We start from the raw sequence: 15,295 nt of genomic DNA, 5'->3' as shown, positions 1-15,295 counted from the left end.
TGCTGCTGCAGAGCCAACCACGAGAAATCACTTTTTCTTTATCGGCTCTTTCTATTCTTGTATTTTGGCATTTTTAATGAAGCAGATTTCAAAGGTCTATGATTGGACGATGTTAATAGCTGGCAGGAGACACTGGAAGAGAGCCGTCACGTGAAAGATCGATGCAGAATTTGGATCAGATCTGTGGTTGTGTTTGCAACTAACGTGTGTGTGTGTGTGTGTGTGTCCTCTGCCTTCGGGCCTCCAGCCTGCGATCCAGCTCACGATAAGCCGGCACAGATCATGGATTCTCCAGGACGTTGGGGGCGGGGCTTCCACCTCCCACCAGAAACCACTTAAAGCTGATGTTTCCAAGATATGAGAGATTAGTGAATTACTTGGTAATTCACACACTTCCAGCTCTGAACGATATTACTTAGAGAGATTAAGCCGCTTCCACACACTCCTGTGTTCCAGCTGATCCAGAAGGAGCTTCCTGTCATTACATTACTGCAGAGTGATTCAGTTAATGGCTGAAGTAACGTTCACCCTCTCTGCTGCTGTCCACCATTACTGCTGATTCTGTATTACCATATGACTGAGGTCGTGTGAACTTGTATTTGTTGCATTAACATGAATCCACATGGACTATCAGAGCAGTGTGTGGTAATACTTATAGTTACCATCACTGATACCTGGCACATTCTTCGTGAATTAAACTTTAGTTAATTGTTATTTCACCATGAAGACACAATGAAATTGGTAATAATTAATCTATTAGCTATTTATTTGCTAAACGATACCGAATTCTTCGTAAACCACAAATTGTTTTAAGACATCTATGAACATTGTTTGGATCGATGGTTTACTTTGTTAAATGCTAATAAACACTTAGTAACACATCTATAAACATGGTTTAAATAGGACCTTAATACTTTATTAAATGTTAGTGGATACTTTGTAAAACCTTTATAAAGATGTTTATAAAGATGTTAAGATAATATGAATTATAACACTATTAATCATCTGATTGTTGGTTATTATTAATAACTAAACATTTAAACCCGTGACGTGTGTTTATTGTAATGTTTCTGAGCATAAAACCATTTTATAAGTCGCTCAACCGTCCACACGAGAACCAACCTAACTGATGAAATCTGCAGATGAATGAATTCAAATAAATCAAACGGCATGAACACATGAATCCGTTCTGTGTGTGAGAGGTTTGTCTGCTTGATGAACGTCTATGATTGAAGAGCCAACATGTAACAGAAGGAGATGAGATGATTGCATTGACCGCGTGCATGTTCTGCAGCTGTGGAGACGCCAAAGCACCGAATAAATCACAAGTCATGAAGATGAAATACTCGAGATCTTCCACTCGTGAATGTTCAGCGAACGGACTCTACTTCCATGAATCAACAGATGCACGCGATGCTGCTGACAGCTGCTCATCGGCCACAACGCCGTGAGAGGACAGATTAGAGATCAGTGGCATCGTCCTGCTGCTTTAAAAACAGCATCCGACTCTTCACACAGCGGGAGAGAAGTGTGCCGAGCACCAGAGACGTGCTCTCATTAACAAACGGGAGCTGGATGCTCTCTCTGTTCCAGCATCGCTTTCATATTAAAATCCTTGTATGAGCCTGAAGGCAGAGGAGACGCTGCTGTCTGTTTGCAGAGCAGAAACAGTAATCCTCCCATCCCTCCATCCTCCTCCTCCAACAACCTCTGGAAGAAACCGCTTTATAGGACCGGAAAAAAGCCTGCGTGTTCTTCAAAAGCGCTCAAACATCTTCAGTGGTGGTGGTGGTGGAGTGGTGGTGGTGGAGTGGTGGTGGAGTGGTGTTGTTGTTGGAGTGGTGTTGTTGTGGGAGTGGTGTTGTTGTGGGAGTGGTGTGGTGGTGGTGGTGGAGTGGTGTTGTTGTGGTGGTGGAGTGGTGTTGTTGGAGTGGTGTTGTTGTTGGAGTGGTGTTGTGGTGTTGTGGTGGTGGTGGTGGAGTGGTGGTGGTGGTGGAGTGGTGTTGTGGTGGTGGTGGAGTGGTGTTGTGGTGGTGGTGGTGTGGTGGTGGTGGTGGAGTGGTGGTGGTGGAGTGGTGTTGTTGGAGTGGTTGTGGTGGTGGAGTGGTGTTGTTGGAGTGGTGGTGGTGGTGGAGTGGTGTTGTTGTGTTGTTGGAGTGGTGGTGGTGGTGTTGGAGTGGTGTTGTTGGAGTGGTGGTGGTGGTGTTGGTGGAGTGGTGTTGGTGGAGTGGTGGTGTTGGAGTGGTGTTGTTGGTGGAGTGGTGGTGGTGTTGGAGTGGTGGTGGTGTTGGAGTGGTGGTGGTGGTGGTGGAGTGGTGGTGGAGTGGTGGTGGTGGTGGAGTGGTGTTGTTGTTGGAGTGGTGTTGGTGGAGTGGTGTTGGTGGAGTGGTGGTGTTGGTGGAGTGGTGGTGTTGGTGGAGTGGTGGTGGTGGTGTTGTTGTTGGAGTGGTGTTGGTGGAGTGGTGTTGGTGGAGTGGTGGTGGTGGTGTTGGTGGAGTGGTGGTGGTGGTGTTGGTGGAGTGGTGTTGGTGGAGTGGTGTTGGTGGTGTTGGTGGTGGTGGTGGAGTGGTGGTGGTGTTGTTGTTGTTGGAGTGGTGGTGGTGGAGTGGTGGTGGTGGTGTTGGTGGAGTGGTGGTGGTGTTGGTGGAGTGGTGTTGGTGGAGTGGTGGTGGTGGAGTGGTGGTGGTGGTGTTGGTGGAGTGGTGTTGTTGTGTTGTTGTTGGAGTGGTGTTGGTGGAGTTGGTGTTGGTGGTGGACTGGTGTTGTTGTGGTGTTGGTGGAGTGGTGGTGGTGGTGGTGGTGTTGGTGGAGTGGTGGTGATGGAGTGGTGGTGTTGGTGGTGGACTGGTGTTGTTGTGTTGGTGGGGTGGTGGTGGTGGAGTGGTGGTGGTGGTGGTGTTGGTGGAGTGGTGTTGGTGGAGTGGTGGTGGTGGAGTGGTGGTGGTGGTGTTGGTGTTGGTGGTGGACTGGTGTTGTTGTGGTGGTGGAGTGGTGTTGGTGGAGTGGTGGTGGTGGTGTTGGTGGAGTGGTGGTGGTGGTGGTGGTGTTGGTGGAGTGGTGTTGTTGTGTTGTTGTTGGAGTGGTGTTGGTGGAGTTGGTGTTGGTGGTGGACTGGTGTTGTTGTGGTGGTGGAGTGGTGTTGGTGGAGTGGTGGTGGTGTTGGAGTGGTGGTGGTGGTGGAGTGGTGGTGGTGGAGTGGTGGTGGTGGTGTTGGTGTTGGTGGTGGAGTGGTGTTGGTGGAGTGGTGGTGGTGGAGTGGTGGTGGTGGTGTTGGTGGAGTGGTGGTGGTGGAGTGGTGTTGTTGTTGTTGGAGTGGTGGTGTTGTTGGTGGAGTGGTGTTGGTGGAGTGGTGGTGGTGGTGTCTGCAGTGTTAGGATGTGGTTGCCATGGTGTCAGCAGGTGGTTTATGGAGCGAACCAGTCATTTGTCTTTCTGTTGTGTCGGCATAGTGTGTCGCTGTAAGAATCTCTGTTCCTGTAATGAGCCGCTCTTGCTTCAGGGAGGATTAAAGTCTGACAGACTACAAACACACTGTGTGTGATGACCCACTGAGACGCTGCTGGATCTATAAAACCTCCATCTTGCAGCCATTTAGCTTGTTATTACTTCATCTCTCGTAATTCCACCAACTGTCGGCGTCATAAAGCGAAGACTGTTGTTGTTTACCTGCCAGCTAATTGGCCGCTGTGAGTGTGAACGTCAACAGGTTTCTGTGAACATGTCTGCATTCAACAAGCCGCAATAGAAGAAAGTCTCTCCGCAGCAACACAAAGACATGCAAGCACCGGCTCATCGTACCGTTCCTACACCGATAAAATGAATACGCTGTAATTTACCGCTTTTCGTTCCAGAAACGAGAAGTCAGCGTTGGTTTATTTCTCACGTAACGTCTGCACTTCAGTGACGCTGCTTCCGTGGTCATTTTAGCCAAACTTCAATCTTTTCCTGAACCTAAGTGAGGAGTTTCGTTGTCTAAACCGTCACTAGGTTGGTTCCTTTGAAGACGGAAGTTCTGAAAACATTCTGGAGAGTTTAATCTCGTTGTCGTCTGTCCTGTTGGTCATCAGACATCCCTTTGCCACCCTAGTTCCATCTCGTGGAAGCTCCAGTAAACGGTGATTGAATGATTATTAGGTTACATAAATCAAGCTGTGGATAAGATTCTAACATTATACAAAAGTTTGAAAAATGTCACATAAATTATTCTTATTGTCGAACAAAAGTTTCTTGTTAAAATTTCTTTATGATAATTGTTTTACATTCTTTTATTGAAGTTTTTTTAACGGCTGCTTTCCTGCCTGTTTAAGCAGAGTTTTCTTTAATTATAGGAAATGTCACATTAACATCCTATAACGATGGTAAAGGTCACATTAATGTCCCGTAGTGATGATAAACTGTTCGATTTTAAAATGATGAAGGTCACTTTAACATTCATTTTCATGCGACAGTCTTTATTTTAAGCTTTAAAGGAATACTTTACCCACCAAGTGATGATTTCTTCATCGGTTGCTCACCTTGTTTCCTTTAGTTCATGAATAAACTATTGTTCATCTCAACCAAGAATCAACAACCTGAGACGTCTTGATGAATTGAAGTAAATGAGGGAAACGACAGCGAAACATCTGTTTACAGACTCTCACAGCTGGTGAATAATTCAGCTTTCATCATTTTAGTCGTCTGTTCGCTGCTTCACAAACACACCTTCACTAAAACGTGGAAATCATAATTCCTTTATTGTGTGTTTGATTGTTATTGTTCGAGCTTTAAGAGGCTGCAGCTGTCGGGCCATCATTTTGACGCCGTTTCCAAATATTTATCCATCAAAAATCTGTGTCAATATTTGGACAAAGACGTCCTGCTGTGACTGTGAGACGAGTGCATGAACATAAAGCTCGTGGCTGTACGGGGACGTCTGTGTGCTTATATAAGAGAGGAAAGTCACAATAAAGGCTGATTTCATTTCAAACATTTAACCTCTGGCTCAAAAGCTAAATACAACCTTTGATTCATCTGAATAGAAAGCATTGACGACGTCCTGATCGCATATTTTCACTGGTTGTCTCGATCGTTGTTTGTACAAATGAACAACATCCTGGTTTTGAACAAGGTGAACATGCTGAGAAGCTGATGGTTCCTCTGGATGTTCACACAGCATTAGGTGTTCAATGGACCTTTTCACTGAAGACGTCAACGAGAGTATTCACGCACATGTTGGCAAAAGAAGTGTTGTGTCATTTAGAGTTAAACTTTAAACATTGAATCAAAACTGCTAAATGTCTCGTTGTTGCATGTTTCTGTTGTCAGAGTTGATACTTCAACAGCAGACTCCTTTAAAGTCTCTTAAAATATTCACCAGTCACATGAGCCACTCTTCACTTTGGGCTGTGATCAGATGCATCACACGGCAGGTATGTAGACTGAACGGCGGGACGTTGTCTCTTTAAAGACGAGGCGTCTCTCTGCTGCTCGTCTGTTCACGCTCCGCTCCTCTTGAAGTCAACATCTCTTCTGTCTTGTCGACATTGACGGAGAAGGCCGTTGCCCTCGGCCCGTCTCTCTCCATCAGAGCGCTGTCGTCGGCAGGAGGGTTGATCCGAGTGGACGGATGTGCGGCGCCGCGGTCGCGGGTCAGCGGTGTTTGTTCTGGAGGGAGCGGCGACTGTCTGAGGTCTGGTGATCTCAAAGTCGAGGGCCCGCATACGCCGGGTGGAGAGTGTCGCTGTGGCGGCGGTGCTCTCGCTCTCGCGGCGCTCTTATCAGTTGCTGAACCATCCATCAAATTATCACGGCAACCGAGCGTCCATCACCCCATCCGTCATCCAAGGGCAACAGACGGAGCGACACAATGCAGACGAGAGATGTCACGGACGAGTGGGGAGATAACGAGGAGAGGAGGAGAGGAGAGGAGATAATCCATCATAGAAATAGAACATAGAACTGTGTACTGTGTGAAGTGTCCGTCCTGCTGCGTTGATTTGAATGGGACATTTGTTTCCTCTATTGTCTTAGAAATCCTTCTCTTTCTTGTCCGGGTTTCATTTTATTCGATACGTTCTGTGTCTCTGAACTGGACCAGTGCATGACGATAAGGACAGGGATCGGTCACATCTGCAAACATTCCTCAGATTTGTGGAATGGATTGAAGACGACATCCTGAGGGGACTGAAATATTCCTCATTTTACATTCATCTATATTTTCTAAACAGCTTAGCAGGGCCACACGGGGGGGGGGGGGGATCCCAGCATGCATTGGGTGAGCAGCAGGGTACACCCACAGGAAACATGACCGACAAGCTTTCACACCCACTTACACTGAGGGGCAATTTAAAGTTCCCACTGCAGCTCACTAGCATGTTTTTAGATGCACGGACAGAACACGGACAGAACACGCACAGAACACGGACAGAACACAGACGCTCAGCGGGTCGGGTTGATCTCTGTCCTGTGAGCCGCCGTGCTTTTAGTTCGGTCTAAGCAGCACCGAGGAGACGTGTTAAATGTATATGTGATGATACTTTGAAGTGACACGTTACTACAATAAAGGTTCTTTATACTTTCTCGCCAGGAAAACATCATACTTTTTAGTCCACTGCATTAATTTGACGGGTGTTTTTGAGATCAGGGTTTTAAATGAAACACATATGATATGCTTGTACAATATAAAGTGTAATTAAAGATTAAACCAGCGGTTTCCAACCTTGTTGGCTTGTGACCCCTTAGAAAGTTACTTTCTTCTTCTTCTCCCATTAATCACCTCATGACCCCTCGGTTCCCATCCTCTGGGTCTAAATAATCTGAGGGGTTCTAGCAGCAGCAGCTCATTTTCTCTTTCCAAATTGCTTTTAGCCCAGAAACGTGTTCTTTTTTATAAAGAAAATTGACTGCGATGGCGCAGATGTCTGTCTGTTTGTCAGACTGAGAGAATCACTTCGCTTTAGAGAATCAGTCGGGAGTCGCTGAAGTGAAATGTTTCTGACAGAGAGAGAGACGGGCAGATTGAAACCACAGCAACAAATACAAGCTGGTACCAAAGCCATTTAACAAGATCGATCTCAAAGTTTTTGTTTTCATTTATTTCATTGCAAAAGTTTCACAGACGCTGATAAACGTTGAGAATCTCACTGCAACTGGTTTCCCGCCTCAGTCTGTTCGCCACAAACAAGCTTCTACAAAATGTTCACAATCAACTGTGTTACTTGTTACTTTAAGTTCTAAAGCTAGGCCGTGTCGCTACGCCGTGTCGCTAGGCCGTGTCGCTACGCCGTGTCGCTACGCCGTGACGCTACGCCGTGTCGCTACGCCGTGTCGCTAGGCCGTGACGCTAGGCCGTGACGCTAGGCCGTGACGCTAGGCCGTGACGCTAGGCCGTGACGCTAGGCCGTGACGCTACGCCGTGACGCTAGGCCGTGACGCTAGGCCGTGTCGCTAGGCCGTGTCGCTAGGCCGTGTCGCTAGGCCGTGTCGCTACGCCGTGTCGCTACGCCGTGTCGCTACGTCGTGTCGCTACGTCGTGACGCTACGCTACGCCGTGTTGCTACGCTACGCCGTGTCGCTACGCTGTGTCGCTACGCCGTGTCGCTACGCCTTGTCGCTACGCCGTGACGCTACGCCGTGACGCTACGCCGTGACGCTACGTCGTGACGCTGTCGTAGCAATACCACGCTACATTGTTATGTTCTTGTTTTAACACATACATGATCTTTTTTAAAACCATAACCAAGTATTTTTATTTACTAAACCTACACACAGCTTGGCGGAGGGATTCGCAGTGTCGGGGAGGAAAGTGATTTACTGCTGCTGTAAACGTTTCCAGGTTTTGGAAACTAATGATATTGAATAACTTTATCCTTGTAGTTATTTCTTTATTTGCTTACTTATTTATGATGTTACACATTTGTTTGTGTCCATATGTATTTATGCAGTTATTGAGCGTACTTATCAACATTAGTATTAACATTTATCCATTTATTTCCTCCTTTCAGCCTCCTTTTCCTCAGACATACCTGCAGTTATTCATATCTGTGATTAAATGAGACACGAACACAACACACATGTACACGAACAATTAAACTCCTACTCATAGAAATAACAAAAGAATATTCACCAAAGTCAATTCACAGCGTCTGTTTCATACGTCTTGTGTCAATGTCTAATTCATTTGTATGATTTGGTGTAATTTGTTACACTTTTGTTGATCTAATTTGTCACACCGACGGATTAGAGAATAAAAAGAAGCGTTGGAAGGAGAGTTACCAACATTTATTGGACTGAAAATAGAAATATTGGAATCCACCAAAAGCCAAATGTTAACTTCCAGTTTGTTTGGTTCTTAGAAGTCGTTATTTTTCTGCTTGCAGCTGTAAATCAGTGTGAACCGAAAGTCGAGCTGACTCCATTATTTTGTCAGGAGAGCTGAACATGAGCTGTGGCTGATGCACTCATCCTCTCTGAAGGCTTGACCTGCCTCGCACTGGCCTGCTTCCATTTCTTGGACTCTGTGTACATTTGGACAAAAAAAAACCCTCAAATTGAATTTCCGTGTCTCTGCAGATTTGAACTGAAGTCAACCTGATTGTGTATGTCCTCTGTAGAGTCTAACACACCCTGTTCTGTTTGTCTCCTTGTAGATTTGATTGGAAACTCTGCCAAATGTAATTTCCCTCCACGTATGAAAAACTTGGCTTAATTCCATTTTGTTCTGTGCAGACTCTGAATCCGTTTCCTCTCCCTGTATCTGTTACGATGTCCATCTCTGTTGAAACTTGCCTGATTCTTGATCGCCGTTTGTGTCTTGTGTTTGTAGATCCGCTTGTACGCCCGGCCCGATGCCATTGCCAGCGGAGCAGGGGACTACGCTCTCCACATCACCAAGAGGCTTCTGGGGTTCTACCAGGACTACTTCAAAGTCCAGTACTCACTGCCCAAGCTAGGTAAGGCTGCTGACGTCTTCTTCTTCTCTCTTGTAATCTTTGACTTCCTGTCAGCTCTCTTTGAATTAAAACCCCCACACTGTTAGCTTTCTACCCCCCTGCTGATACAAATGAATAGAGAGCGAACCTCTTCCCCCGTCCTGGGCTGTCCTTTTTGCGAGAAGTCTGCCAACTCTTTGTCCTTCATACAATTGCTGTTGGGTTCATCAATTTGTACTCTTATCAGGCAAAGAAAACTCTCTGTCCTCCTTTTGTCCTGAGTGTCAGGGGGATGTGCAGTGTGATTAGATCTGGGACTGTAACTTCAGACTGTTTGTGTTCAGGCGTTTAACACAGGAGCTCTTCAGATGTTGGGCTTATTTAGATAATGAAAATCAAAGTATGTCCAAAGAAGTGTTAATACAGGCATCCAAGTAAAGGACATGAAGTGTACTCTCTTCCACTGCAACACTCGCATTGAATATCTGAAGATTTTATACTTTGAAGCTTTTGACATGGATTGGTGTGGTGGTAACGGCTGACGTCGGTGCTCCTAAACGAACTGAGACGGGACTTTGAAGCACTGAAAGAAGTCGAAGTGGCTCTTGAAACTAAGGCACTGAAGTGGAAATGACTGTACAACGGACCCAAGGAGAGACGTTCGCGTGACTGTTCAGGTGGATGGGATTAAAGGAGTAGAAGTGTTAGTGGAAGTGGGAGCACTGAAAGTAGTTGAAGTGTTAGTTGAGGCGATAATACCGATGCCAATATTTTGGCACTGAGGAGTTGAAATGTCAGTTGCAGCAGCTTAAATATCTTAAAAAATGATTTTTTGTTGCTCTCGGGTGCTGTTCTTTATAGCAGCAGCAGCTCAAGTTGAAGTTGGACCTGACCGTTGAATAACTTAAAAGAAGTGGAGGTGCTGAAAGGAGTCGAAATGTATTTTAAAAGAGTTGAGTTAGATATGCAGTTATCAATCCGTCACCAATCGACACTGGCTGGTTGTCGGACCGTTCTTCCTGGTTTCTATTAGAGTTTAAAGTATTTTGTGCGACATTGGGACACTTTTCTCTTCCTGTGCTCCAGGTTTTGGTTGCTGTAAAGCTCTCAGCCTCTCAGCAGTAGTTGTGATCCGTGTGACCGTGTTTGTCGTATACACTTCTCTCTCCTTTCCAAGTTAATGAATCGTGTCAGAACGGTCAGATTTCATCTCCCGATCCTTCTTCTTCGTCTTCTGGCTTCATAATTGTTTGTGTTTTACACTTCTGTGCTGCCAGAATCAATTAGCGCTGCATTTCCCTTTTTTTTCTCCTTCTCACCCTCAAACGAGCTAATGTGATCGCTGTGGCTCCATATTGTGTACGTCAGACACTTCCTCCCTGTCCACATTCATTCATCACATTAGAAATTCACTTTCAGTCAAAGTTCGTTTCCATCCGCTCAGGATTAAGCCTGACATTTACTTCCCCTCGCTGACCTTGACGCTGACATTGACTGCATTAAAAAGGCCATTCCACACTGAGCTGAAGCTGTTGAGCGTCCAGGTGATCGTCCATGATGGAGGTCGTGTTGAGAGTCCAGGTGATCGTCCATCATGGAGGTAGTGTTGAGGGTCCAGGTGATTGTCCATGATGGAGGTAGCGTTGAGGGTCCAGGTGATCGTCCATGATGGAGGTAGCGTTGAGGGTCCAGGTGATTGTCCATGATGGAGTGCGTTGAGGGTCCAGGTGATTGTCCATGATGGAGGTAGTGTTGAGGGTCCAGGTGATCGTCCATGATGGAGGTGGTGTTGAGGGTCCAGGTGATCGTCCATGATGGAGGTCGTGTTGAGGGTCCAGGTGATCGTCCATGATGGAGGTAGCGTTGAGGGTCCGGGTGATCGTCCATGATGGAGGTAGTGTTGAGGGTCCAGGTGATCGTCCATGATGGAGGTAGTGTTGAGGGTCCAGGTCATCGTCCATGATGGAGGTAGTGTTGAGGGTCCAGGTCATCGTCCATGATGGAGGTAGTGTTGAGGGTCCAGGTCATCGTCCATGATGGAGGTAGTGTTGAGGGTCCAGGTGATCGTCCATGATGGAGGTCGTGTTGAGGGTCCAGGTGATCGTCCATGATGGAGGTAGCGTTGAGGGTCCAGGTGATCGTCCATGATGGAGGTAGCGTTGAGGGTCCATGTGATTGTCCATGATGGAGGTAGTGTTGAGCGTCCAGGTCATCGTCCATGATGGAGGTAGCGTTGAGGGTCCAGGTCATCGTCCATGATGGAGGTAGCGTTGAGGGTCCAGGTGATCGTCCATGATGGAGGTAGCGTTGAGGGTCCAGGTCATCGTCCATGATGGAGGTAGCGTTGAGGGTCCAGGTGATCGTCCATGATGGAGGTAGTGTTGAGAGTCCAGGTGATCGTCCATGATGGAGGTAGTGTTGAGGGTCCAGGTCATCGTCCATGATGGAGGTAGTGTTGAGGGTCCAGGTGATCGTCCATGATGGAGGTAGTGTTGAGGGTCCAGGTCATCGTCCATGATGGAGGTAGCGTTGAGGGTCCAGGTGATCGTCCATGATGGAGGTAGTGTTGAGAGTCCAGGTGATCGTCCATGATGGAGGTAGTGTTGAGGGTCCAGGTGATTGTCCATGATGGACTTCCTTGAAGTAGTCCTGAAGATAAAGCTGAGCTCCAGTATCTCACCATCTCCATCACCAGTGGATGATATCAGTTCGTCTTAGTGATTCTGGTGCAACAAGTTACTTATTGTTAGAGGACTCGCATGGGGGACTACATCTCCCAGCATGTCTGTGATCCAGCAGGAGTTGATAAAGCACGTTGATAGAAAAAAAGTAAATACGTTTGTATTGCGTGTGCTGCTGAGCTAGACTCAGACTCTCACATGGAAGGATGGAGTCAGCAGAGGAATACACTGATGTTTTTCCCAAAAAGAAGTCCAAAAATCCCCCAATGGCCTCCCAGCTCAGTGTTTTGGAGTTCAAATTGGCTCCAAATTCAAGTGTGAATACATGAATGCAAAGAGAGCAAACTCCCTCTGAGAGAATCTCTCTTTGATTTCATTTTGTGTTTTAAATTTAGTCAGACATTTCCTGTTTTTCAGAGTGTGAGCAGTGACTGAATGCATTCTTCTATTATAAATCTAGTGTGTGTGTGCGTGAGATCATCTACATATATCCACATAACCATGGGCTTTGTGAGTGTGTGTGTGTGCGCATTCATACTGATGTTGACGTCAGTCTTTACCAGCTTTCCTCTCACCCCACTGCTGCCAGCCGTGAGTGTGAGTGTGAGTGTGAGTGTGAGTGTGAGTGTGTGTGAGTGTGAGTGTGTGTGTGTGTGTGTGTGTGCGTGTGCGGTCCCAGAGCCTCTGGGCTCCATCTGTTGTCATTCAGGGCATCGAGCTCCCGAGAGAGAGCGAGAGAAAAATGATGAGCTGAGAACCAAATTTAAAGAGACAGAGTGAGAACTAGACCGTGCAGACGGATGAACATCCAGATCGTAACAATAAAGAATCACTTTGTTTTCTGTCCCGTTAGAGACGAGTACGTCCATCAGTGTGTCCGACTCTGTGGTCCAAATGTCTCAAGATCGACCATCAAGAGTACCGTGAAAGGAATAGTTCACCCACAAACACTATAAACGGACCCATGGTGGTCTCATCCAGCATTAGCTTTACACGCTATCCATGAAATCTTAACCCTAAAAACTTCAAGCTGAGCTTGAAAGTTCACTTTCATCTCTACTTGGTCATGAGAAACAGGAACTCCTGTTTCTCTCTGAAGAGGTTTAGTAGCAGAACTCAGAATAAAAGGTTTATTTTCGTTTTCATCGTCCCGCACATTTAAAATGTGATCGACTTTGTCTTCAGTGTCTCATTTAAAGCCACTTAGACTCCGAGTATCGAACCGCTAACCCCCTGACCCACAGATGAATACAAGATATTTCACAATGTATTTTGGTGTCGATTCAGCTTCAAGTCTCCGAGCAGATGAATCCAAATCTGAAATGTGTATCTGAGGCTTCCTCCTTTCTTCTAACTTGAAACAGAAACCCAGAGATACTGAAGCTCCTTCCTGCACAGACCCGGTCCCAGCCTGGGACTAGTTTCTCTGTTTCTTCTTCTGCTCTTTCTTTTCAATCCCGGAGTGGAGTTAGCTAATACAGCGATCAGGAGGAAACGTCATGTGACTGTTCCAGCGGGATCGCGGCGGCTCAGGTGATCCCAACTGTCTGAACGTGTGTGTGAACACGCCAAGTGGACTAATGCGGTCTGTTGAGTTCTGGCTCCATCTGGGATCCACAGAGACACACAGGCAGCACCGCCTGAGGTCCAACACACACACACACACGCACACACACACACACACCAGCATTCCTTTACTTTATGTATCTTTTCATCATTCGTCTTTCTTTTTTCTTTTCTTATTTGTCTCTAGTTCTTTCTCTCATGCCGTCGCCTCGGGCCGACGCACAACAACAGATGGACTAAACTCAAACACACACACGTGTTCACACACACACACACACACACACACACACTCAGGAGCTGCAGGCCCGTCAGCTGTCTGCCTGCTGCTGCCTCAGTGGAGCTGAGAGCTCCAGTCTCATCCAGTCGCTTCATCCAGAGCTGTTTGAAGGAATTTAGCAAAGAAAATATCCAATGAAGTCTGGATCTTTTTTAGACTTTTGTTTTTGGACAAAGTTTCCTGACGGAACAGAAGAGTCTGTATGAACATAAGAACACTGAAGCTCCTTTCCCCTGATGATGAACGTGAGACTCAGTGAGAGCCGATCAGAGGAGGCCTGGCTCTCCAGTAGAGGTCCGATCTCAGTGGCCGGCATGTAGACACAACAAGCATCGCACAACAAATCATTTACAGCAACTGAAATGTGTTCATCGATCAGGTCAACTGAAGACACATACACTGTACGAGGACACAGCTGAGGTTTGGTCATGTGCATCTGTAACCACGGTCAAAGTGACAGAACGTTATTGAAGAACTCTTGAGAGGAGAACCCAAAGTGTCCAAAATGAGTCGGGTTGAATTTTGACAGACAGAACATCGAGAATATTCCCTTCTGATGCAAAAAGTGCAGCCATAAAAACATTTTATATTTCAACATATCAAGAATAAAATAACTTGAGTAAAGGCTGATCAATGATAGCCAGTGATAGCCGCTCTTCTTCCTCACATTTAGTCTTTGACGTCACGTCTCCAGACACAACAATACTCCCTGTTTAAAGCTGCAGTCATCAGTATTTTATCATCACTATGGACTAAAATGGACACGTTGCTCTAATCACCAGTGTCCCTCCGCTTCATGTAGCGTATAACTGATGATCACTGGTAACTGTTTTACGATCTTCTGCACTGGAAACTCGTGGAATTATCTCGACCCATTAGCTGAATTGTCGTCTTCTAAGAAAAATCGAATTCGTGAAACTAGAAATGTCTCGTTAAGATTTGTTTGAGTTTGATTCATAATTGTTTCCGATCAGATCCGGCTGCCTCTGTGTCCTGTAAAGATGCTCTGTGGACGTTTCTCTGCTGCCGGCACAAAGCAGGCTGAGACTGGATGGAGATGTTTATCGCTGTTATCTTCATCCAAAGTCTTTTAGCAACACTTTCTCTCCATGACCTCGGCACTGAGAGGTAATTTGGAGGTTGTTCCGCGGCTCACAGGACAGGACGGATGAACGCCGGGTCTCTTTAGGACACGGTCTATGTTTCAAAGAGGTTTTAGGAAACCAGCCAGAGGTGAGGAATTTATATCCAGCAGCGAGCAAAGCAGAAGCCAGAAGCAACCAGCACCGCTGAGAGCTGAGAGGAGTTTCACGGGATTATTTCCAAAAAAGAGCTGGAGGACGACAGTCACAGATGAGACTGAGTGTCTCAGATCCCGGGGAGATACGGCGGTGAATCGATTCCACAGAGCAGAGAGCCTCTTCAGCTGGGGAGACAACATCAGCTCAGGGTTAACAAGCTGATCGCTGCTGTTCAACCAGAACACGGACTGCGTTGTGTTGTTGGCGGATGTGCTCCCTGTGGGGCCTCGGGATGAGGGAGTTGGTTCAAAGCCACACTGAACCGCATGAAGCTCTCGCTGTTACTGTCAGTGTATGAGCGGCAGTTTAAACGACATTAACCCGCACAGGAAGTAACCTGCAGTGAAGATGTTTTTTATGATTTGCAGTCAGACCAACATGATGTCACAAAATACTTGAAAAGACCCAACGGCCTGCTATACCTGACAACAATATGACGCTTTTTCTTTTGCATTTTTCCTACAAAGGTCCAGCAATATGTGTCAACTTCGTTACATGCTTCCAGTCTCGCGCCCCTGACTAATTGATGTTGTTTTGGGGGTGAAGTGTTCCTTCAAACAC

The 15,295-nt window shown here is 46.5% G+C and overlaps 1 protein-coding gene across 1 annotated transcript in view; it reads left to right on the top strand.

The window, feature by feature from the left end:
• trhde.1 (thyrotropin releasing hormone degrading enzyme, tandem duplicate 1) overlaps positions 1–15,295 on the top strand; it is a 100,200-nt gene that overhangs the window by 14,004 nt on the left and 70,901 nt on the right. The window contains exon 4 of the mRNA XM_079294137.1: positions 8,804–8,930. Coding sequence (XP_079150263.1) covers positions 8,804–8,930 — 127 coding nt within the window. The remainder of the gene's footprint in view (positions 1–8,803; positions 8,931–15,295) is intronic.

Source organism: Melanostigma gelatinosum (assembly GCF_949748355.1).
Source record: "Melanostigma gelatinosum genome assembly, chromosome: 22".
Taxonomy (NCBI): Eukaryota; Metazoa; Chordata; class Actinopteri; order Perciformes; family Zoarcidae; genus Melanostigma; species Melanostigma gelatinosum.
The sequence above is the reverse complement of the archived record's forward strand: the minus strand, read 5'-3'. Positions and strand labels throughout refer to the sequence as shown.